Source organism: Empidonax traillii, unplaced genomic scaffold, assembly GCF_003031625.1.
Source record: "Empidonax traillii isolate 1590-97213 ecotype Southwest subspecies unplaced genomic scaffold, ASM303162v1 scaffold361:size2146424, whole genome shotgun sequence".
Lineage (NCBI taxonomy): Eukaryota > Metazoa > Chordata > Aves > Passeriformes > Tyrannidae > Empidonax > Empidonax traillii.
In genome coordinates, this window is record NW_020955554.1 from 1,939,278 (window position 1) to 1,965,017 (window position 25,740).

The 25,740-nt window shown below is 41.0% G+C and overlaps 1 protein-coding gene across 3 annotated transcripts in view; it reads left to right on the plus strand.

Annotated features, from left to right (window-relative positions):
* PPIL2 (peptidylprolyl isomerase like 2) overlaps positions 1-25,740 on the plus strand; it is a 71,908-nt gene that overhangs the window by 19,215 nt on the left and 26,953 nt on the right. For all 3 annotated transcript variants that reach the window (XM_027892605.1, XM_027892604.1, XM_027892607.1), the window contains 6 exons: positions 5,996-6,071; positions 7,418-7,578; positions 9,123-9,198; positions 10,409-10,515; positions 21,118-21,207; positions 22,576-22,609. In XM_027892605.1, coding sequence (XP_027748406.1) covers positions 5,996-6,071; positions 7,418-7,578; positions 9,123-9,198; positions 10,409-10,515; positions 21,118-21,207; positions 22,576-22,609 — 544 coding nt within the window. The remainder of the gene's footprint in view (positions 1-5,995; positions 6,072-7,417; positions 7,579-9,122; positions 9,199-10,408; positions 10,516-21,117; positions 21,208-22,575; positions 22,610-25,740) is intronic.

Sequence of the window (25,740 nt, forward strand, 5' to 3'; positions counted from 1 at the left end):
CCATATCTTTTGCAGAGGGTGAAAGGTTGCTGTTCCACTGTTCTAGCAGAAAACTAGAACAGAGTTTGATTGAACAGAGGAACTTTGCTGTATTTTCTCTGTTATCCAGGTGAGCCACAACAGTGCCATCCAACAGTCTGGAGGAGTAGTGAGGTGTCCTGCATGGTCTGTGGCATCAAAAGAAACGTGGTTTAGAATGTGAGGGATTTAAACTTTTAGGAAGTTGACGTGTTACGTTAAGACTGAAGTTGATTGTCCACCTCACTCTTTTGAAGATGAATGAAAGAGTCAAAGCTTCAGAAAAGCATTTTCTCTAGGGTGTTTCTCTAAAGGAGAGTAAAATAAGCAGCCAATCAGGGTATTTTCTCTAAATGCTTGTTCAGAATGTTCTTCTTATTAATAAATACCAATGTTGGTCATGTACTGATTTTAGGAGAATTAAAACCTAAATTAAACCAACATTATAAACTTCAGACTGTAAAAGATAGTTATTTACAGATGAGGTTTAGTATCAAAAGATCTAAAACTTTAGTTTAAAAGCAGGCTTGCATGATTTGAAAATAGGGGAAAAAGGATTCCAGGATCACTATTATAGAAATTGTGAGTTGGTATGCATCTCATGAACAGTTAATTGCCATTAACCAAGACTAATACAGTCTAATTCAAATAGAAAAATATTTTTCATTTATGTCTAAATTTAAATTAAGTGTAGCCCTTCTTCCCTACTCCCCAGTGCTTCACAGCATGTTTTTAAATATTTTTACTCTGTTCCTTTGGGCTTGTTGCTGTTCAAGCTAATGTAACAAAGTAAAATGTTTTTTAATCCAATGGAAGCAAAAAAATGTAGCTTTTATTCAGATTGAAAGCTCCCAACAGAATTTAATTTCAGTGGAACTGCATGGTTGGTAATGGATTTGGAAAAATAAAAAAGGACAACACGGGTGGCTAAAAATGTGTCTGGGCAGCAGTATGGAAAATGAAGTTATTTTGAACAAATAATAGAAATGTGCAGCCACTAAAAAAATATTTCAGTGTGTTTTATAGGGTTGGGATTGAATGTATGTATAAAGAGTGTGTTCCTGTTACCTGCCTAGCTTTGATTTTTCACAGATGCTCTAGTCCCCTAAATCTCAAAGGGCAAACAGCCAGCACTTTAGTTATTCCCTCTGTGGGTTTTTATCACTACTTTCCATCTTCATTCTGTTCAAGAAAGGGTTTTCAACAAACAGACTCAAGTGGCTTCGAGGTGTTGTAGGAGAATGAAGAGCCATTTCCTGCACTGCGCATCCCCCACTGCAAACCTGAGTGTATAACCTGACGTCTGTTCCAATGCTGCCCTAGTCTGACTGGCTCTGCTGAGGCCAGGATTCAATCTGAAGTGTCATGACGAGCCTGGGCATTAAAACTGCTGCAGTGTATGTGATACAGAAATGTGTTGTTATCTTCTGCTGGTATTTTCTTCATGTCAGTTCCTGAAAGACAGCCTGATGTCTCCTGTGCAGGCTGTCCTGCTGACAACACTGCAGGCAGCGTGGTGGCTTCACACTGCCAAGCTCTGCCACCTGTGGCTCTGTTTCTCAGCCAGAGTTCATGACTGCAATCTGCTGTGTTTCTGTGTTTCACGACAGCCCTATCCCAAATCCTGCTTCTCTTCAAAACCTTTCAGTTCTGTGTTGAAATTCATCACTTGGTTGTTTTCTCATTCCCCCATGTAAATTGAGCACTGTGGTATCCGAGAGAGCCGCAGTCAGGAGTGAGTTGGTATCACTGACCCTGCTGTTTGGCAAAAAGTGGATCTAAAGGAAGTTGCTAGAAAGGCATTCCTTGCTTTGCAAATATCAGTTGGACAGGGCTGTCTGTAATAGTCTGTTTAACAGTAGAAAGGAGCATTTCCAGGGGCTGACTCTGAATGTCCTAGGAAACAGATGAGGTACATACCTGTGTGTGGTAGTGTGGAAAATATAAATAATATATTTTTACAGATTATTTGTGTTATCACATTTTTCCTTATTGATAGATAAAGGGAATTCCTCCAGCTGCTAGCAATGTTCTTTTACCAGAATAGCAATTGACCTCAAACTTGGCTTCTCTCTCCTATAATATTAAAAAAAAAAAATTCTCTTTTCAGAGGAGACAGAATTGCATGATATTATTTTTCTAAGTGCTAAACATTATTCAAACATTAATCATAATCCTTCCTTGTTATCTTTTCTGCTGAGCACCATCTCAGCTGGTAGCTTTGAATTTAGTAATAGTTATTTGTGTTCTATTGCTATAAAGTTTACTTGTCAAAAAAGACAATTTTTTTAAATTTGAAACTAAAAAAAGCAAAATCACAACTTTAGTTGTTAATAATACTGTCTTACATCTATGATGTTCTTGTCTTTGCAAGGAATCCTCAGTGCTTCCTACACGTCCATATACAGAAATTGCTTTTTCCCCTGTTGAAATGCGAGTGTCCTGGGGCAGAGTGTGGCAGTTTTTCATCAGCATATGGTGATATTATCCAGCCATGCAGGGCAGGAGGGAACGAGTAATACCATACCCTGGTGTGCAAGATAGATTACCAGAACTGGAGTGTAGTTATTCAGGCACAAGATGCCGTGGATTCTAGTTTAATATCTTGCTGATAATGACAGAAACACAAGTGATGTTCCATATGATACCCTTTCTGGACACCAGCACTCCTAGTGTGACTGAATATTTTAGGCTGTAGCTCTTTACTGAAAGTTGGAATTTAAGGAGAAGTGGGTCTGCTCCATGTCCCTGCTGCAGGTGAAGCAGGGACAGACACGGTGTGTGCAGTCAGGCCCTGCTGTGGCAGTGGCAGCAGGCACAGAGCTCTGCTGGCAGTCTGCAGAGAGCATTCCCGAGTAGATCCGTGCTAAAAAATGCATCTTCTTTGCACTGCACAAGTGGAGGGGCAAAAAGAAGAAAAGAGTCTGGACAAATGCTAACAGGTTTGCTGCCGTTACAGTTCAAAATAAAGGCTCGTACTGTTGTGTGCTTCCATATGTCAGTTTGATTGTGTCTGTGTAACCTAATCAGCTGTGGACAAGACACGGTTCCCGACAAGCTGTTAAACACTGCTGACATTTGTGGCAGGAAGCACAGCTAATGAGCAGAGCTGAGGGTGGGTGAGCTGCACACTGTTAATTGATATTTCACTCCCCAGCTAGTCCTCTTTGCTCTTTGTGCGACAGAAGGTCAGAGCAGATTTCCTCACAATTGTGGGTGAGGGCTCTGCGAGGGCCAGCCCTGCACCCGTGGATGTGCAGGGGAGCTGCTAAGGAAGTGGGTCATGGTCGGCATGTGAAGGTGACAGTCCTGAGAATAATTAGGGATCCAGCGTGGCAGACCAAATGGTAAGAGAGGGATGAGGCCTCCAGGAAATCACACGGTCTGAAACTGCTGCCTTTAACCTGCTTTTTGGCAAGCTGTGTGTGTATGGTGCTTAAGATTAACAGAGTCTAAGCTGTTCCTCTAAGCAGGGAAAACCAGAAAATGACAGGAAAAAACAAGTGGAGTAAAACTTGAGATTAATAGTTTTCAGAGTGTAACTTTCAGGAAAACATTCAATATGAGACTTTTAATAGTCATGATAGTTAGCAACCCTTTGAAGTCTGTATCTGTGCTAGTGATTTGCTAAACAAGAGTTTATGGTTTTGTAACCTTAGTAAGAAAAACCCTGAGACTGCCAACCATGGTGATTTGAATGCACATTTTTAGACACGCTAAGACAAACAAAAGTAGGCCAAGTTACTCTTCCTGGTTCATCTTCCATTTTGGTTTTCTGCACTTACACAGAACTTCTTGAAGTCTTTGAACTCTAGCCCTTAATCTTACCAGGATTGGGAACATCACCATGAGTCTGGCCTTTCTCTGACCAGGAGCTTGAGGCTTTCATGATGTGGGTACATCCATCTGCCCATCCCTGCAGCTTCTTGTTCAGACTGCTCTGATTCTGTGCCCAGTAGCTGTCGTGGATGCAATGAGAGGAGCTTGGCAGGCTCATTATTAGTGTTTAGACAGTTTTCTTCCTGAAGTGATATGTCTAAAGACTGGGCACATTTCTAAAATTTACATGGTCCTACCTTCAAGAAATGTGTATCTCGTGTTGTAGGACTCAGTACCATCAGTAAGGAGGTGGATTGTGTCTTCTGCAGCACAGGTTGGACTGCTCAGATGTGGTTCTGCTCTTGGGGGTGGTAGAAGCAAATGGTGTCCTGTGTTTCACTTAATGTTCACTGCACTACTCTCACACTTAGCATGCTAGTTCGAATTCCCACTAATTCTAATCAAACTCCTCCTAGTGTATCATGATGCTGTATTTTAGAGGGAGGAATAAATATGTCCTGAGTGTGCTGTGGAAGCTGATACTTCACTTTCAATTTTTGAGGGTTTATCCACTGACAGAAGGAAACCTTGTGCAGAGGACCTCGGTCTCAGTTCTGGGGTTTGGAGTTGTCTCAGATCTCTTGGAAAGCAGATGGATGGCTGTGGTCTGCAGGGAGTCAGAGTGCTGGTGTCAGAGGATACAAAAATGGTTAAACGGTTAAAAAACGGCTCCGAATTTCCTATTTCGTAGGAGTTTAATTTAAAGGTTGTCTGTGTCTAATGCAAGCTCTTAAAGAGAAAAGCTGTCATGATGTCCTGATGAAGATCTGTTGGAGGGGTACAGGGGGACAGGCAGCAACAGAAAGCTATTATACAGTGGCTGGACAAGCCCAAAGGTCAACATTAGAGTGCAGAATCACACAGCTTGATTTCATAAATGTGTTTTGATTTTACTACCAACAATAAAACTAAAAATGCACTTTCTGGTGGAAGAATAACATTTCAGGGGTGAATAAAAGGCATAATTAGATCACTTAATAAGTTGTGGAGCTCCCAGCTCTGCTTGTATTACACATTACTTTTAGCACAGATGAAATTATCAGAACTTCTTATCAACAGTGGGGGTCTGAGAAGTTTTGTTAAATTTATTTGGGATAATATATAGTGTATATAATACTATTCATGTAAGGTCATAGTTCTTTGCGTAATATATTGCATTGTTTTTGTCCTGACCTTGAAACTATTCCATATTATTCTGTTATTCTGGTATTTTAGTTTGAATTGTTTTCTGTAAGATAGAATTTCCATAAATGACTGGGTGTCCTGGACTGATGTTTTGACCTTTCTGTGCTCCAGAGGAGCTTGAGGAGAAAATCTTGAAGCAATTGTAGGAAGAGGATTAAGGACTGTTTAATAATAGTGTAATGCAACCTGGATCACCAGCAGACATTCCTTGTCTCACTCTTTCTAACAAAAGGTCAGAGTTCTGCAGGAAGTTGCCTAGAGATAGTGTAAAGACTCACGGTCAGTGGTCTGTGTGTTTTTGCTGTTTTCCTCCCATGGTCACTAAATTGAGTTTTCATAAGAGCATTTTTGTTGCTTTTTTTTTTATTTTTAAACATAATTCTGTAGGCACGAGTGGAAAAAAAAAAAAACCCACAACTGTCAAAACAGTTCTTACTGCAGAGACTTGCTCTGAGGTTTATTTGTGTTTTGAAATGCATTGCCACAGTTCACAGAGCATGTGCAGATGAGGCCCAGGGCTATAAATAGAAGGAGGTGGCTGATGTGCGTTTGACCAAACCACAGAATGAAGGGAAGAATCGGGGGATTGCAGCTCCTTGTTCGTTCTTCTCACCAGGACAGGGTAGACTCTTTAGTTCTGTTAGTAACTCCTGCAGGCAATACCTGTGCAATCCTGTGTTTCCAACTGCATCCAGACCCCAAGGACTCAGTGTGAACAGGCTCATTGCTGATGCTGGGTGGGCTTGATGGCTTTGTGGTTTTTTCATCTTTCTGTGGTTTGGGGAGTATGGAAGTTGTTCTGTCTCCCCCTGTTCTTCTCTTATGGTGGTGTCTGCCCTTCAGAATAGTCTGCTGCATGCAATTGGTGCCCACCAAGCTCTCTGATTTTAGTTTTTTCAATTATTATTTTTAGGATCCAACAAACCTGGATAAGTTCAACGTCTCGAACTTCTTTCATGTTAAGAACAACATAAAAGTAGTGGATCCAGGTAAGGGTGAAATGAAGGTAGGCTGAGAAAACCCCAACCAAATGTGGAACTGCCTGTTTTCTGGATGGACATCCCTCAGTGGCTGGCACTTGGAAGGCTTCTTGGAAACACGAAGAGCTTGTGGAATCTGTCCCTTTCACGTCAAAAAGTGTAAACACATTTTGAAGCACAGACATGGTTCTCTGAGAAATCATTAACTGTCTCTATGGGGAGCTGTGCAAACACAGAGAGCTTTCCATATCCTGTCAGAGTAAGTAGGTACGTGAGAGAAGTGAGAAGGCCTGTTAGCCTCGTCCCAGAGCCAAGACAAGGAAACCTTCATCTTCTCACTCCTTCATATTTATCAATTCATATTTATCAACTCATATCATTCATACTGCCCATCCCTCTGCCTCGAGAACAGTGGGCATCTTCCAAGTAAGATTTTTCTCAAATAATCCCAAAATTATGGTTTTGGTAAAAAATAAAATGCTTTTATTCTGGATATCTTAGACATTTGATTCTCGTTTATTTTGTGATTTTTTGATAGCTAAATGCTTAGTAATATCTGCTAATATTAAACTGCTAAAGGAAAAAAAAATCTCTCCTTTGCCCTTGTGGGTTCCTATAGACCTGTTTCTAATGAGGTCTGATTGCTAATTCTAAGCAAGGTGTGTTTCTCTGTGTCTTATTCTCATATCTAGTTTTTGGTTGGTTTTTTGTTTTCTTATATACTGTTCTGCAGCAAGCATCTCTTTCTGTTTACCTGCTCGGGATAAGTGGGTATTATCTCAGAAATGGCATATATAATATCTAGCAAACAGTAGGCATATCAAGAGAGAGAACAAGTGAAACTTTTAAAAATTAAAAACATTACATTAAAAACTAAATAAATCAAATTCTACGTTTCAGTCCAGCAGCCTCCTGCCCCAGTATCAGATGAAAGATCTGATCCTGGGATTTTTGCATCATAGGCCTGGCCATTCAGTGAGGAGATGAAGGACAGAAGTTTATATCCAACTGTATTTTGCCTTTATTGTTCTATAAAAATTTTACAAGACTTGGATGGACTTAAGTGATTTCTAGTGGTTTCAAGTAAATTTTTACAGTAGTTGGATTAATTTTTTTTCTTTTTGTGTACATATTGGCATTTATTGTGCTGTATTTCAAGTTACAGTGTCATAAGTGATATGCATTGCTATTTGTCACTGTCTGCAGTAATAAATATAGTAATGAGACCTTTTGATTAAAAAAAAAAAAAAAACAACCTGGCAGATTTTTGTGTGATTAGATATGTAATAAACTGAAGGAGAACAAAATACATTGTTTCTTTTAACTCTGAAGTGATTTAACTTTGTCTTACCTAGATGAAGAAAAAGCAAAATTAGATCCATCTTACTATTTGAAAAACACAAACACAGAGACCCGAGAGACTTTGCTGGAGCTTTACAAGGAATTCAAAGGCGATGATATTTTAGCAGCTACCATGAAGGCTCCTGAAAAGAAGAAGGTGGATAAGCTGAATGCAGTAAGTTGATTAATTGCAGTTTGGCACTGACTGACCTCTTCAAGAGTGGTGCTAGGTGTTTTGCAGCTTAGAGGCTGTATTGCAGCACAACCAGGCACTGCCCCTTCTGCTTTCTGTCACATGGGAATTTGTCACAGATGAAAAGATGAGAATCGTAGTGGGATTCCTCAGAAAAGCATTGTATGTGTCAGTGAGTTTCTGTTTGTTAAATCATTGTAAATGAACCCACACATTTGAGAACTGGAGCACAGTAAGAAGGAAGAGTCCTTATGATGTGGTTATGATGTGTATGTTGGCAGAACCTTTTTCCCAGGTTGTAATCTCTCGCTTTGAATTTGTTTATCATTGCTTCCTGCAGTTATTGGCAGAGGGAGCACACCTTAAGGGCAGTGCAAGTGAATCATTTCTGGTGTAGGCAAATATATAAATCATCTACAGCTGCTTCTCCCTTTTTTTTTTTTGCTGGAATGCAGGATTTTAGTGAAATATTTTAAAGGATGTTCTTCCAGGTGCATGTTACTGGGTGTTCATGGTTCTCAAGAGAAATAATTCATCTGCATCTAGATTTCTTCATCAAAGGCTGTTTGTAAACCACGACAGCAAGACAGAGTATTCTTCTGCCCTTTAAATAATTCTGGGATGTGTGTGCCTGCTTGCTTTGATTGCACCTACATGGAAACGAATAGCAATGAAAACACAGCTCTTAGTGAGGAGGCTTAGGGACGGATTAGGGAATAGATGTGACCGAGAAGGAAAATCACATTTGCTTCTTTCTCGGGGCACTGTTGTGTTGTAATTAAAAAACCACAGGGAGAAAAAAAGGAGGGGAGGGACAATGGTGAGCTTTCACATGCTGGATCGTCAGCTAATGAGGTGGATGGGCATGGCTGTAAACTCACCTAGGGTGCAGGGAAACCTTAGGGAATGAGCCTTGGCCTGGCCTGGATTCTTTCCAAGCATCGCTGCAAAGCTGCTGAATCCGTCACTGGGGTTATTAGATCTTTGTCATTTACTCCAAAATCCATGTGTGACGTTCACATTTCCTTTCTGCAGGAGAATTACAGAGCTCGGAATGGACACTGGGAGCCGTGGGACAGAGCCTCTGCACGCAGAGGGGGGGCTTTGCTCTGCCCCACGGTGTCTCTGGGGTTCACTGCTTTCCTTCCCCTTACTCAGCAGCACTGGAGACTTTTAAAGATGTCTCACCAGCAGTGCTCCTTTCCTGTCTCCACCTGTGGACATACAAATAAATTCTCATCATAGAATCTTTGCATAGTGATGTATTAAACTGTAGTGGAAACATTAAGCCCCTTTGGCTCAGCTCATGAGCAGCCTTAACTAGAGTTTCATCAGAGCAAATGTTGTGGGTAGCAGATGGAGAATTATTGCTGCACTGGATATTTGTTTCTTTCAGGAGGAGCTGGAGCAGAAAGTCTGCCTTCAGAAGGATGACATTTTTGTGTTTCTAGTGCTTATATAGTATCTTTAGGAGATAAATTCTAAGATCTAATGCCTTTTTCATATGCTTTTTCCTCTGCAAACAGGCTCACTATTCCACTGGAGCTGTAAGTGCTTCCTTCACCTCCACTGCAATGGTACCTGAAACCACTCACGAAGCAGGTACCAGAGCTACCTACTTATAAACTGTTTATTGCTTTCCATTTTAAAGTGTTCTCCTTAGCAGGAGCTCCATTTATTAGGACTGAAGGAATGCATTGACAGTTGGTCAGTACTGATGCCATGGAAATGTATTCCTGAAGCAGATACAGACTCACTCTCCAGTGAGGTCATTCTGAAAATAATGGAGCAGTTATGGATTAGCTTTGGCTTTGAATGGCAGTTACTTATGTTGAATGGAAATTAATGTGACATTTTTTATGCTCAGGGACCACAAAGTGAGATATTCCCATTCCCTTAGGTAAGTTAGGAATGAAGGATAATCTTTCCTCAAATAGCATGCGAAGTCTTGCCCACCTTTTTGGCCTACCTGAGTATTGGTTAGAATGACAACAAATTTTGTGGTGATAACTTTTGATTTACTGCATTTCCAGGTAACCTGAAAATGCATTTTAGTACAATAAAGTTTTCCTTTTATTCTCCAACCTAAACAAAAATGTATAAAATTTATTTAATTTGGATATTGATTAAATAGCTGACTGATTAGTATTTCTAGTTAAAAAGAGAGGTCTGGGTTTGGCACTAAAATTGAGACATCACATACTTAGGCAAAGATTGAATACATTGCTAAAACTCTGTTTCCCAAATTCAGTTCCTTTACTTGGTGTATTACAGTGATTTGCAGGTGACTCTTTAAATATTGAAAATATCTGACTAACTGGACATTTTGACAAGATGGAAATGGAAACATCCTAGATTTATCCTTTGGTTTGACTTTCCAGAAATGTCCAGTAACAGCTTCATTTGCTTTCAGAACTGGGTAGGTCTCCGTATGTCAGCAGTTTGTGGTTGACTGATGACTACCTGCTTGGCTTCCAAGACTGACAAGAAACAATTTGGTTTCAAAGTAAAGTTTGTGGTTGGTAGACATTACTTCAAAATTATAGTTTGTAATACTGAATGCTTCTCTGATTTAAAATATAGATTAGATTGTTGGTTCTCAAGGAGTTGGGGATTTTCTATAATGGAAAGTGTTTTGCACAGAGATTAATATGAGGTTATTGTAGATAAATTGCAGGGTACAATCCCTGAAGACCCAGTACCCGGGGGAAGAGTTCAGACAGGGGAATCTGTGAATTGTTTTCTGATGATTTCTAAAGATCAGTGAGTAAGCTTCCAGAGAGCTGATTGTTTGTCTTTCCCTTTGATGCAGCGGCTATCGAAGATGATGTTGTGAGATACCAGTACGTGAAGAAGAAGGGATATGTGCGACTTCACACTAATAAAGGAGACCTAAACTTGGAGCTGCACTGTGACATGGTACTGTGCCCCTTCAGATGTATCTCTGTAGATAAGAAACAGAGTTGGAGCTGGCAATGGAAATGTCCAAGAAAGGAATAGTGTGTAGATAAAGATAAATAACCAGCTTTCAGTGATTTTAGTGTATTTTCATCGTGCTCAAAACTCCATTTGTTAAATCTAGGTATTATTTTGTGTATAATACTACTTTATGTATAAATGTTCTCTGTAAGTAGTCCCATCATTTTAATCGACTACTTACAGCATACCAAGGTACATGTTTAGAGCTGCAAAGGGACAGGCTTAGTGACACAAACAGTGACAAAGAGGGAAGAAAAGACAAGTCAGAGCACAGAGAAGAGAGAATAATCCAAGGTTACACAGCAGATTACTGACAGAGGCAGGAAAAGAACCTCAGTGAAACCAAGAGCAGTCTGTCAGCCTGAGTATATGTAGTTAAGATCCCCAGAAATGGTTAGATTTGTTTTTAAAGCCTAAGCTTTACAGAACAGACCTAAATGAAAACCTTTGAATATGTTTTTTACTTCCTGCTGTCTCAGTTTTAAAAGTTCAAGTTTTCAAACATCTTCCATTTGCCATTAGGAGAAGTTAATTTTAAAAAGCAACAGACGAGTTTTTTTATAGTCTGTGCAGTCTGATTCTGGGGGAAATCTGTGGTTCTTAAAATAATAAACATGGCAAGACTTATGATAGATGGGTGAGATATGGCGACACTGATGTCTCAGACGTCACTGCTCGCTAGTGTGTTTGCTTATTTATTTGTACAGCCACATCTATAAAAGGAAAAAAAAATTCAACGTAAAAAGCCCAAACCTTCCATTGTTTGCTGAGATTTTTGACTCAGGAGATTATAGCCCTGAAGGTAGATGATTTAGAGAGCTGAAGGATGTGAATAGGGGTTTAGATGGTAAAATTTCTGCTTGCTGTGAACCTCTCAGGGTTTCCAAGTAAGTGGTGCGGGTTAGGAGCTGGGGTGCCTGGTGTGAAATCCAGAGGTGTACTGGGAGAATGCGTCCATTTTTGTCTGTGAGAAAGAAAAAGGAGCAAACAGCATAAGCCTTCCAGCTTTCCCTGCTCTTCCTTTCTCTCACACGAGTAAGGCACAAGAAGTGGGTAAACATCTCAAGCTGAAACATGGAAACAGTGTGAGAATCTACACAGCAGCCTCTGGTGCCAGTAATCCTGGAGGTCACTGTCGCCCCTACAGGTGTTTTCCATGCTCTGAAATAGTGACAGTGTAATAAGGCAAGAAGCAGAGGATGTTAGTACAGCAATATTTAGGGGAAGCAGCAGAATGAGCAGATTGCACTGAATCATTTGTTTTGCCATATGTTCCCAAACTGGCTCAAACAGCCTGACTGCAGCTATTCTTATCAGTGGGGGCTTGGGGGCCCCCACATATGTCACATATGTGACCAGTGCCACTCGGTCCTGAGGACCCAGTCTCAGTTGCTCATTATAAGCTTCCTGTGTGATATCCACTGTGCTCCTTTTTTTTTTTTCAGATGAACTCTTGTTCATCTCCCTGTCACACACAAGGCTTGCTCATGTACACATTGGAGGTGTGTGCTGTTTTACACAACCAGACGTGCTTGAACACTGGCCTCCCGCCATGTGTTCCTTTTGTGGTGATTAAATCGGGGGGAATTCAGCAGACCTTTGGCGCTGCAGAGGGGAGAAAGATATATATTTAGAATAAATAGGAAAAGCTTGCTGCTTTAGGGAGGTTTTCACAACATCCACTTTAGGTCATCATCCTAAGTCTATGAAATCAGTCCTTTCCGGGAGGCACTTGTTTTTCTCCCTTTACTATATAAGGAGTTTGTGCTTCTAACTTTGGTTTTCCTGCATCACACTGAGGTCAGACACCTAAGGTCACTCAGTGCAGACAGAACAAACATCTGTCACAAACATACACAGACCAGCTACGATGATCTATTGAGACTGCAAAGACATAGAAAATGGAGAAGTGCCAAAAGCTGAGCATTGTTAAACACATCGAGTTCACCCTGCCTGTGAACATGCATGGAAATAGTCCTAATCACATGCCAAGTGTTTATCAGCTCTTCTGGATTATCCAGTGCAGGCTGAACCAGTCCTGGGAGCTGCTTAGAGCTGTGTAGTTAGGTGGTTTATATACAGAATTTGGTTTTCTTACAGAAGTGTAGAATGTGGGTAAGGTCCTTGAATACAGTCAGGGGGAGCTGAGCTGTAACATAATGCTCCCCAAATTAATGTGCACTGGCTTTTTCCTCTGATTGCTGAGGGATATCCTGTGCTCTGATTATTGTGGAAGCCACCCCAGCAGTGATCATATTTGCACAGTACTGCAAATAAATGATTGTGAAATGCCTAAGGAAGCTTGAGGGGGAGGTTGCTATATAAATATGGCAGATAAATACTGTGTCCAGTATATACTGTGCAGCATTTGAATTGCATTTTAAAATAGTCTTATGGGTTAGATTTCAGTATATAATTTGAGGTGAAGGCTCCTCACTAGAACAGAGAGCAGCAAGTGACATATTTGCTGTCTAAGAGTGTATGTCTACTGGATCTCCAATTGTATATTCATGCCCCTGGGCTGTATTGAAGCAAAATATTCCTGCAGTTGTGCTCTCAGCAATCTGCACTGCTTCTACCCAGTAACTCCTGCCTTCAGCACCCTTCTTGGGTTCTCACTCCCTCTCCCTTCACAGCTGTGTTGTCTCCTTGCTTTCCCATTTTTTGTGAGCTATCTGGCAGTGTGGATTGTTTGGAGTTCAGTCCATATGTACACATGGAAGCTTTTGTTTAAAAATAAATGTAGGATTCCTCATATACAAGTACTTTAAGGTGTCAGTCAATAAGATTGATAGTGATGAAATTCTTCTTAGCACCAAAAACCTAATCAGGGAATGTTTTATATTGATCCGGGGGAGAAAATCAGTGTTGCAGTGTGATTGAAGTCATCAGTTACTTTGTGACATGATTCAGAAGGAGTCTGGAACAGGGCTAGAATCCAGATATTTTCAGTCTTTGAAATCACTAGTTCAGAGCACCAGAAAACTTCACTTATGTTCCAGGAAGATGATGTGTGGTTGAAGTCACTGTCCTGAAAAAAGGCAATTAAAAGACTGTGGAAGATAAGCTGGATTTTTTTCCACCCTTTTGAATCTGTGCCTCAGATGAGCAGAGACACACTCCTGTTCTCTCCTTGCATCGGAGCAGTGTGCCTACTGCTCTTTTTTGCCATTTGTTTTTCTCCCAGTCTTCTTACTGAGATACAGCATGTTCCTCCTGATGGGCACTAATCAGGTGGCCGTTTGCAGGGATGCTTTCCAGGAAGCTGAGTTCAGCTGTGCATAAGCAACATTTGTTGTATATACTAATGGGATACAAATTTACAAAAATTCTACTTACCAGAAGTAATTCTGGCAAGTACAGAAGATTTAAGAAGTGTTATCCTTTCGGTTCTAGTTTACTCTTTGCCAAATAAATTATGAAGAAATAACTGATGAAAGGCAATGAATTTCACCGGATTTCTTGTATTTTATTTACTGTGATTTTTCTAGTCTCCTCAAGTTGTTTTAGCTTCTTTAATCAGGAACAGCCATATATTGTCCATGTGTATTCTGCTGTATTAGTCACTACAGTGATGCAGTTATACCTTGAAGATGCTGGAGCAGCCATTTTTAAATATATATATATATATGTATAAATATATAAATATAACCCTCGAGAAGGCCCTGTCAAAATTATGAACCCTTGGTTTGGTGTTCTGTCTCCCTTCTCTCCTTTGTGAGTTCCCCTCATACAGGTGGTCCCTCTGGGGTAATGACGTGGTGGTTTAGCACATGCTAACAGTGGTAATTCAATACTAACCCATAACTGCCACAGCAGTTCTTGTAAATTCACCTGTCTCTCTCACTTTAAGGTCTAAGGGCAAGTTGACATAATAAAGAAGAATGTGAGATGGATTTCAAAGCTCTATCCAGCACTCCACAAATGCTTTTTGAGGTTTTAGGACCTGGCAAACTCTGCTTAAAGATGATGTCTTGGCATAGCTGCCTGAAGAAGCCGTTGCTCGACACACGTTGATGTTTTAATCTCTCGAGGCCCTTTGGCCTGTTAAACGTGCCTGCACTGTGGGGCTGCTGCCCTGGGCTGTCTCTGCATGGCAGCCTTTGGCATTGGACAATTGGTGGGAAGGCATTTTGTACATTTGGACCCTTTCTGCCTTCCCAGCTGCCCTGACGAGCTGGATTTTGGAAGGGAGTTGATTGTTATTGGGTTGTGCCGCTTGATTTTTGACGTGTGCAGGCATGAGGTGCAGGCGTCCCGTACCAGCTGTGTCTGCCACTCAGTGATCCTGAACCTGAGGATGAAGCAGATGGAGTTACACAGCTCCTGCTCTTCATCTTTCCCTGACATGTTCCTTATTTTTACCTTGGCTGCTCTGATGGGAGCAGGGTGACCTTGGGAGGCTGATGGCTACCAGAGCTTTCCTGTCTGGCATGGAAGTTGTTACAGGTGGGATTTATGTGGTGGGTTGCAGGCTGATGAAATGCCAGGGAATGCCATGGGACCTGCAGTATCCCAAGTTTTACAGCTGCTGGAGGTTGCTCAGGCAATCAGAGTTGCATCCTTGTTTAGGCTGTGCCTACCAGTGCTATGTCCTGCTTGCCAGCCCCGTCCTCAGCAGCACCCAGCCCTGCACTGCTGGCTGACAGGCTCCTCAACCCTTATGTGATGACAAATTGGAGAGGGGTGGGAAGAGGATTGTTTTCTTTTCTACCACTGCAATAAATATAAGTTAGAGGAAAAGTAATAACTGCAGCTAGAGATGCTGACTCTGCCTCTGGAAAACTAGTAGATAAAAATGACAGATAAGTTGAGTGAATTAGGTGCCTTATTTCACTTGAATTGTGCCTGCTAAACTAATCGATTGTCCCTGTGTTTGCAAAAAAGTGAGAAGTAAAACTGAAGTGTGTCATCTTTTTACTGGCATCTTGTCTAAGCTGAGCATCTTGCTTAGATGTTGGAAAAGTTTTTGGTAGCATCATGAATGTCTGTGCAAGAAATGCCTTTCAAAAGTGAAATTTAGCTATCTGCTGAAGTCTTTGCTAAATAGCTGATTAAATTACAGTGGATTTCTGTGTAATGAGAATGCATTTATTCTGCTCTTTGCTCTAAGCAAACTTTGGGGCTTTGAGGTATCAAAATAGGCAGATGTTTGCTGTCGAGTCAGTAATCTATTACCTGAGGCATAGTTTGCTTGTTCTGATTCTTTTTTATTCCCAGAAAGTGGCTGGCCAAGTGTTTTACCCCGCAGTGGGCTGGTGCTGTCATCTGTGCAGTGCTCAGTCCCTGAGCTGTGCCCTGCTGATCCCAGAGTGGCCTGAGTGGGTTTCTGCCGGTGGAGCCAGGCTGAGGATGGGCCCCTTCCCTGAACTGTGGCTTTGTTCAGCTGAACCCCCGTGAGCAGCCGTTGTTTGGCACCGTGACCTGTCCCCAGCTGGGCCCTCTGGCACACAGGAGAGCTGTTAGCAGGAAAGGAGAGCTGCCAGGGAGTGATGTTTGGGTCTGTAGTAAACATTTTTCCTGCAGGAAATGTCGTGGGCTTCCCACAGTGAAATTCTTCCTGTGCTTCTACACTGGGCTTTGTGGAGCTTTTGGTTTTCTTGTCCCTCTTGCTCTGGAACAACAGGGATGTGCTCCTAGTCCGTCGGTGCCCGGTGAAGCAGGGTGCTTTAAATGGCTTTCCAGAACAGCACTGCACAGTGAAATGCTCTAGAAACATTTACATGTCCAGCTTCTTTCCAGACTTGGAGGAGGGAACAAACACTTGCACCTGATAGATGGTGATTCCTGAAACTGCTCTATTACAGTTGGCTCTGACTGTGCTCTAAATAAAGCCAAGCTTTTATTGCTGAGCTCTCTTCTGTGTGGTTGGTAGGCTATGAGGACTACAGATTGAAAGGGATGGGGAGAACCGAGTTTAAACCTTACCAAATCACCTATTTATAGGTTCATACAGTAAAAGAGTTGCTGAATGAACAATTACAAGAGTGAAAATGCTCTATATGTGTATAAAAAAAGGGACATAAACGGATTAAAGCTAAACAAAATCTACCTTGCGTTTTAAAGAGGATCTGTGTTTAAAAAATTGAAGGCTTTGTTTGAAACCTTAGAAATTTCCATCACTAATTCATGCCTCTTAGTAGCAGGATTCTGGCATTTGTGTGATAAGATGAAGGCTGTAGAATGCCATTTTAATTTGTGAGGAATGAGCTTTTCATTATTTCTGCTTTGAAACATAGGGTTAATGAGCATGTAGCAAGGCTCTGTAGTTTAGTGCCATTACTACAGTTCATCCAATTTAGAGGGAGAAAAAGAAATAAAAGAGAAGTGGAATTAGCACAGGAAAATTATACAGATGTGCGAATGACAGCTGCTGAATGCTTAGTGTGAAATTTCCCTTCAAGGTTCATGCACATCCTCAAGGGATGAAGCATTTTGAAATGATTAGCTCTTCACAAAGAGCAAAGCCTTCTTCCTTGCAGTCATGGCAACAACTCAGGAGCTCCCCTCTTTTCCCATCTCCTGTACCTTGGCAACAGGAATGCTGCAGATTTTTAATCTGCTCCTGTTGGCTCTTCGGCTGCCCAGTACAGATTCTGAGTGAGGGTGACTTACAGATGTAACCCACTGTTGCTAATGAGAAAGGAGAGCTGCAGAGGGGGAAATCAGCTGGGGACATGGCTTGCTCTCACCCCTCAGGTCTTGGGATGCTGCAGGAGAAATGAATTTTGTCTGGTTTGGAACCACCCTTGCTGGCAAAATGGAAACCGAAATTGGCTTGGTTAAGAACTAAAAGTGGAACAAGACAAAATCTGCGTTTATCCTAGAAATCTGTAGTAAGCAGTCAGGGGGTTTTCTGTTTTGCTTTGGTTTTCTAAATTGTACATTCCTTTCTTCAGTGTTTTCCCTGTGTCCATGATCTCACAGTCTCCTGTCAGTTATGTTTGCATGGTCATTCTTAGAAGGAATCTCTCTCTAACTCTGAAATTTGTCTGGACCTAGTAACTGGTAGAATGGTGGTGTTTCCATGTGGAGTTACCTGCCAAGTGTGTTGGCTAAATGGAGGCTTAAAACCTACTTAGAAAACCTTTGGCTGTGGCCCCATTAAATATACATATCTGTGAACCAAGCAAAGCATTCGTGGCATCTTCTGGGATAAGTGCTCTTCTGGATTCCTGTCTCCAGCCATTTATTAAAGTTTTACTGCTTGTCTTGGGTGTGAATTTTCAACAGTTGAAAGACAGTTATCTGGCATCTACAAAATAAATAGGGAGCATGGTTGGAGCAGGAGACTCATTTTTTGTTTGAATAAGGGTTTTTTTTCTTATTATTTGTCATTTGGAGGGAGAAGTGTCTTTAAGCTGAAGGACATCATACAGAGACGTTGTGTTCATGGTCCCAACTTGACCTGAGAAAAGGAGGGTTTCTCAGGGCTATCCTAGCAAGCTCTTTGGTCAGAAAGGCCTTCCAGAATTTTTTAATTTGTCTTGTTAAGACTACGACTGCATACTCCTGAGAAGATATTGCAGTAGATTTAAAATATGTTCTTCTGTCAGTGGATTTCAGATCAGGTTGACAAGGTGGCGTTTTTCCCTTGACTTTCTTACATATAAGTCTAAGTCACAGTCAGCAGACTAAGATAATTTCAGCTGTTTCCTGCTCAGTGTAGAAGGAATAGAGAGGAAGTTGGCTGTTACTGGTGAGGTCAGCCACAATTAAAAGGATAGCTTGGAGCACGTAGTCAGTAAAGAGGCAACAAGAACCCACCTTGCCTCCTGCATTTCGGGGTGCCTGGACCATCCCCTCCTTCAGATATGGTGCAAGGCCAGTGGTGTGGAGGAAGTTTCTGAAGAAGCAGACAGCTTTCTACTGGGAGTGTGATATCTTCCCCAAGATCTTACACTCAAATAACAAAACCAGCTTTGTTTATATATATTTGTCATCAGTCTTTGGAACAAAGACTTCAAAGACTGGCCTTGTTTATGTGGTCAGTGCAGAACCTTCATTACTGAGGATCTGCACCTTCCCCATAAACTCAGACCTTTTTCTCCTGCTTTGGACAGGACACTGCTTTGAAAAATCCCGAAATATGCTTGGCAGTGTGAGATTTGGCAAGAACATTAATTGCTGTGAATAAATCAGATAATCTGAGCCAGATATTCTGTACTGCATGACTGAAACTGGGGTTTACTACTGATTGAATGCATACCTATTTATTTGTGTCTACTAAAAAACCTTATGAAAGGTAATGGTAATGTTGCTAAGGAGCTGCTTACCTGCCAGATTTATCTGTATGATGCACGAGGTGACCATGGGAACCAATTTGGTGGCAATTATTGAAAGAAAACCTTGCAGTGAAATGATTATTCCATGTATACTAAATGTTTCTGCAGTTACATTTGAAAATCTTGTTTGTGGGAAAGGGTGTAATAGCTAGAAATCCATTTAGAGAGAAGGGTCAGCATAGGTCCTGCATAAAAAATACATTACTAGAGCTAGTTTTTTTGATGTATATTTTACAAATTGTGTTTTGAAAATAAATAGGAAATCTGTATTGGCTTATCAACTTTGTGCAAATTTAAAATGGTTTGCTGTGTATTCCTTGGGGGCTCAGCCTTTTGCCTGATTTCATTTTTTGTAAAAAATTAATTACAAGTTGCTGTATTCCCTCCAGAGAACTTATTAACTCTGTCTCTCTCTCTGAAGAGTGCTTGGCTCTCCTGAGATAAAGTGCCTTAGGCTAAAAGCTGCTGATTCCATTTCTGATTCGTGAAGGATTTTTTTTTACCTTATTTTTACCCTTACTGACACTTTCACAAGTGGTAACTAATGGCACTACACTGGGATCAAAGCTGTTACCATCTTGTCTGATAAAGGAAGCGTGTGCTGCACAGGTGGTTCTTCAGGGCTTGAACTTTACTGGAAAGGTTAAGTACAAAGATTATTTTAAAGCATATATGTTGAGTTCAAAGGAAAGATTTTCAGATTTACTATAAACATTGCAACTGTTGGAAATCTCATGTTGCTTGATATTTTTAATTGCATATAGTTACTTCAAAGTTGCCCTCAGGATGCCACCAAAATGCACGTCCTGGTGGCATTCTACCATAAAGCCATTATGGTACTGTTACCACTCAACTCAGGAGTGAACTGTGCAGGAAATCTGAAAGAATGGCTGGTGTAAGATTGCTTAGAATTTGCTTCCTTTCTCACTTCTGGCCCAGCTGACATCTGTCATCTGTATCTGTGTAGTATAATTAAGAAGGAATCGTTATAGTGAATTTATAACGGTAGGTAGAGTTTGTAGAGACATTTCAGTGCAGATAAAGAGGGCTGAGAATGATTGTGTTTCAGATGAGAAAATACAGAGAACTGAAGTTCTCTAGGGTTCCAGATGAATACTTCTATGGATTGCCTTATCAAGAGATAGAGATTATTTCATCCTGAAATGATTGTAATCAGGCTGGCCTTGGTTTTTTTGCTCTGAAGTCACTTCAGGTTGTGTGGCTCAGTCTCAGTGTGTCTGGGCAGCTCTCAGAGCAGCAGTGATGTCACACCATGCAGAGTGAATCAGTGTCTTTCACCAAGAAAAGGCTTGTGTGTTCATTTACAGCCATGCTGGGGCTTCACTTGCCTGCACGTACAACAGTGAGGGTATTTTTAGGGCCTGTAACAAATAAGTGAGATGTATTCTTCTGTAAAACTGGAATAGATGTATGCACATCATCCACAGTGGGGCTGGAAAACATGTCCAAGTATAGAAAACCGACTGTTTCTCTCCTTATATTTGTACATCTGAAGGTGTTTTAGGATTGTGGAGAAGAGAATTCATACAATTGCAGTGGAAGGATAATTAGGTAGACAGTACAGTTTTTCAGAACGTACTGTTTGAATGCCATGGCTCACAAATTCAAATAAATAACTTTAATTTGCACTGTAAAAGTGAATTAGAAGTTGGCAATATGATTAGCATAATTTTTTTTTAATTAGAGTTTCGAAAACAAGTTGTCTTTTTTAATTTTCTTGTGTTCCAGTGATTTGAGTCGGTCCCATTTTTACTTCCAAGTGGTGAAGAGGACCAAGTGCTTCCCTCCCAGTTAGCTTCAGTATGCTCTCAGTGGAGCAGAGAAGTGAGGTTCTTTCTTACTCTGGGAAATGAGCATTTTTCAGTGCTAGCAATCCCCCTTTGGAACACAACTGTGATACACTGCTGGAATTAAGTTACCTGAAGGTCTCTGAGTTTACCTGCTTTCACCATCATGATGTCAACTGGGAGCTCCAGTTATCTGAGTTACTATTCAACACTTCTTTGTGCTAATTGGAAGGTCTGGGTTTAATTTATTTAACACAGTGTGTGTCTCTCCAGTGTACTTTAAAGAGCATATATTATAGAGGTTTTCTGTAGACAGATTCTGTCCTCTTCAAGTCCTGCGTGATTGTTTCTTTGTAAGGCACGAATGAAAAGTGATTCTTGTAAACAGTATAGTGACCAGTTGATTGTCTAAAGGTCTTGCTTAACTGAAACCTCCTTTTGTCTTTCAGACACCCCGAACATGTGAAAATTTTATCAAATTGTGCAAGAAGAACTATTATGATGGAACAATTTTTCACCGATCAATTCGGAATTTTGTGGTGAGTATTGAAAAAATCCTGTCTAATATACAACATGTGATGTTCTCCAAAGATGTATTTAGCTTTTTTCAGCTTTAGGTTCTTCCACACTTGAAATAGATGTGTATTAAATGTACCATGAGAACTAGAGGTGTCCTATGTTAGTAGTACTTTGGTCTTCTTAACAATTGTCTCTGACTGGTGTTGTCCCTTGGAGCATCCCTGCATTGCTTTTGCTGGCCTTCCAAACGAAGCCTTTGGGAGGCATTGCCTTGGCAAGGCTCTTGTTATCTCCCCCAAGCTGTGGGTGGGTTGTTAGTGAACAGAAGGAGAGAAAGAGAGAGGGAAATGCTAATTTGGATAAGTAATACTGGGACCTGTTGAAATCCCATTCAGATGAAAGTTTGGAAAGCAGCTGAATTCCTGTTTCGGGTTGTGGTACTTGGATACTGTCAGGTCATCTGTTCCTGACTGCTCCAGGACTGGGTGCTCAGGTTTTCTTTGTCAAGGAATTAAAGAGCACCTTGTCTTCCAGAACATTGTCTTTGGTAATGGAAGATCTCTGTTCACACAGTTACAGTCCAGGCAGTTTAGGATAGAGTAGCTGCCCTGTATCTTCCTTTCGGAAGAATTAACAACTTGATCCTGAAGGCAGAGCACATCTTTCAGGGAACATCACTGGATGTTACATTCCATCCTGTCATCCTACAAACAGCTTTTTTTCTTTTGACAGGACTGTATATCTCAGCTCATAGTTAAACTCACAGCTAAAGTTGTGCTTGTGTGTTACTAGTGTGAAACTGGTCATGTCCTGCTCCCTCCACTGCCCTTAGAATATGGAATATTATTTTTGTAGATCCTGCATGTACAGTGGTTAATGCATGTGATAAATTGTGTTGCTGAAAGATTGGTTTCACGTGTTTCTGCTGCAGATAGTGAGGGGGATACAGGGAAATACAGATTCAGATAAAAAAAATATTCCATATTCTCTCATTTCTTGCCTTCCCTCATGTAGAGGGTTGGTGGCAAAATGTAAAGCCTTTTCGGTTCCAAAAGCAGTGCATCATCAGTTAAAAAGCAGGTTATGACTCAGCACATAATAGAAAGGATGATCAGGTTAACCCTTTTGAGACTGGTTATTTTCCATGTTTACCCACAAGAGACATATTTTATAAAATTGTCGTTCTGCTCTTGGATAAGAAACATAAGGGATGACAGCCAGCTGATAAAAGCAGCTCCAAATAAATAGTAATGATTTCCTTTTTGCTGACTTGTCAACATGACACGGTATAGAAGGAAGAAAATCAAACAACATTGGCTTTTATGGTTTGTATTTAATGTCTTTCACATGGATACAAATGTAACATTGATTTAATTTTAATTCTGCAGATCCAAGGAGGTGATCCTACTGGAACGGGAACAGGTGAGGTTAGGTTTGAATCAAGTAAACTGTCTTCACTTTGTATGCTGTGTTGTTACCTTTAGTTCCAGACACTTTGGAGATTAAAATTCTCTAAATGTGTTATGTGGTACATTGTGTTTACTTTAAAGCAGAGGTTTTATTGATACATGTTTATGACCACGTTGACCATGTTAAAAATTTCAGCCTATGTACTCTCGAGTCTAAAGCTTGGGCACTCTTCCATGCAGAATTCTTGTTGGGATTTTGCTTCCTTTTTCTTTCAGAAAATAAATAAGTGAAAATTATAACGATTTTACAGCTGGCCTTCCTGGTCAAAGAACAAAGGAAGAAACACATTCATTCAAAGTTGCTTTCAAATTCAGTGTTAATGAAATACTTGAGACCTGTCTCAGAATTGGTGAATGGCCAGATACCATCTGTTCTCCCAACTAATTGCCTTGTAAAGCTCAAGCTGCTCTTTCTCTAACTTTTAAGGATCACTGTTCCTAAATTCTTGTGCCTGTTCTTCCTCCCTTAGTTGGAGATCTGGTAAGGGTCAAATCAGGACTGGTCAGGAGCCAGAGCAGCTGAAAGGTCCTCAGAGCATTGCCCACGGCAGGAGATATGCCTTGTAATATCTGCATTGCTGCTATAAATTTGCTCATTTTCCACTTTCCCCTTTTATCTCCCCACTTGTGGATGTCACCAGTGTCCCCAGCCCCTCGCTGGGTCCTGTGGGGTTCTGTGCCTTTTCATTGCAGTCCGTGAATGTGTCGTATACGAGCACTGTATCCTTCAGGGTGTGCTCACAGGTCATCCAGGAAAGGTGGTGTTGTAGCTGGTAAATACTTCAGCTCTATTTGAGTTTTTATAAGGAAAATTTCAGTTCAAATCCCAACAGACATAATTAGGAACGTCTTTTAAAATGAGAGATTAAAAAGGTGTCAGGAGATGGGAGAGATTTAATAGGTTGGCTCAGACACCTCTCACCCTTGCAGGGTGGAGTTCAGATCCTGCTGTGGAATCAAAATGAACTTGCTGGTGTCATTCCTGTCTCTGTTTGTGCAAATGGTTAAAAGTGCTGTAAGACAGCACAATTAACAGGTGGCAGAGGACTCGCAGCGCTGCTGCACTGAAGGTCAAGACTCAGCTCTACTGGCAAAGCCAGTAGGAAGTAAAATGCAAATCAATCCGGATGAGAAAAATCTTCCTACATATATACTTTAAAAAAAAAAGCAAATCTAATGTCCTCTAGTCTTTTCCATCTTGTTTTCCTCTGTGTCATTCTTAATTAAATATGAATATATCACAGGCGAGATGTCTTGCAAACATCTGTCAGGACTATTAAAGTTCTCATAACATGAACAGTGTATGCACAAATGGACATGAGTCTCGCAAATTTTTAGAGACTGACTGCAGTTATTATAGAGTCCAAACAGTACAAGTGTCTTTTTTGCAACTGAATAGTTTTTATTTTTTGAAGACTATTGAATTTTTGGTGTCTTTACTTAACCGCTTATCAAATATGGTAATATCACAAGAAAATCTAAATGGACAGTGTGGTGGATTGCTCTGGAGCTGCCATGCCTGTGTGTTTAGTACTTTCCTAAATGAATCTGCTTAGGCAGTTCACAGAGTGCAAGTGGTCTGTCAGGCTTTGTTCCTGACTCCCTGAGCGACCCAGGGCTCTTGACTGCCAGGCAGAAATTTCACTTGTGAGTGTCGAGCTGTCCTGGGGGCCTGTCTGGCTTGGTGTTCTCTCCTCGATATTCCCTCCACAACAGCCCAGCCAGAGGAGGGTGCAGCTCAGCGGCAGTGCTGGAGCCTGGCAGATACAGGGATACCCTCCTGGGCTCCCCTGGAGTGCGAGTGTTGGTCTGTTGGTTTGGGCCTGATTAATGTGATCCCAGGCATTCATGTTAGGAAAGCTTTTGAGTAAAACACTTGGGATTCAGTACTTTGTGCCCTTTTTACCTGGGGCCTGTATGTTATTTGCAGGATAAATTCTCTTTTTTATTTCGTTTGGCAGCTGGAAAGAATTTCAGTGTTTCTTTGACTCACTTTCTTAGAAGGGAAAAAAAAAGATGCATCTTTGAAAGCTAAAAAGACCATAAGATTTAGTGGTCTCTAAAAGTAAATAACTTGACTCCTGCAATATCAGAGAAGCCCATGAGAATAGAATGGGGCTTTCTTCCCAGATTTTTCAGTTAGCAATAGGGAGGGCAATGTGGAGGTTACCCTTTAAATGTCAGTATTTTAAATTGTTTCTGTTAGGCCTTTTGTTGGAAGACTTCAGAAAAAACAGCATACTTTGTTTCCCTTCTGCCTTAACTGATGGTCTCTGGCTAAGAGGTTTGGGATTTTTTTTTTTTTTCCTGGATTTTTTTTTTTTTTTTTTTTTTTAAAAAAAACTTTTCCAAACTGATGCATGGAAGGTACATTAGACCTGTATACATTTTTCTTCTTCTGTTTAATTATTCCTGTTCATTAGTTCAGGAACTAGAACAGACTTGTTGAAATATCTTCCCACCATTTTGTTTCTGTCCTCTGACATTCATCCCATGTTCAGCAACAGGTGTCAGGTTTATGGTTGCAACACCCACATACTCAGATGATCACCTGCTCCATTGCTAAGTAAGGCCAGGACTATTCATCTTCTGGGTGGATTTGGGCACACTCAGTACCACATGACATAAAGATCCAAGTCACAGATACCCAGATTGCAGCTGTGCCCTTAGCTCACCTGGATTAAGTGTGCTCGTGTTTTGGAAGCACTTCACAGAGGTGGTGCCAAGCTGGTGGTCCTTGCCCATCCTCCTCCCTGGCTGCTCTGGCTCAACAGTCCTCTCTGTCAGCAGCACTGATGCTTGCTTTGTTCTTTGGTTTTCAGCTCCCCAGTATGTCCCTTTGGAGTCTCTTTGGGGCTGTCACAAAACTAACCGTGATCCAGAAGTGTGAAGGACAGCTGACACTCAGCAGTGAGCCTTGGGATGGAGGAGGGTGGGAATTGGCCTTGTGGCATCCAGGAGTTGAGATAGCACACTGGGAAAGGACCAGGGAATAGTTTTACTGTAGCATAGCTGGCAGACTTGCCCTCCAGAACAGTCATACACAGTTCTGACACTGCTTTGGAGGACCAGGCTCATTTTCAA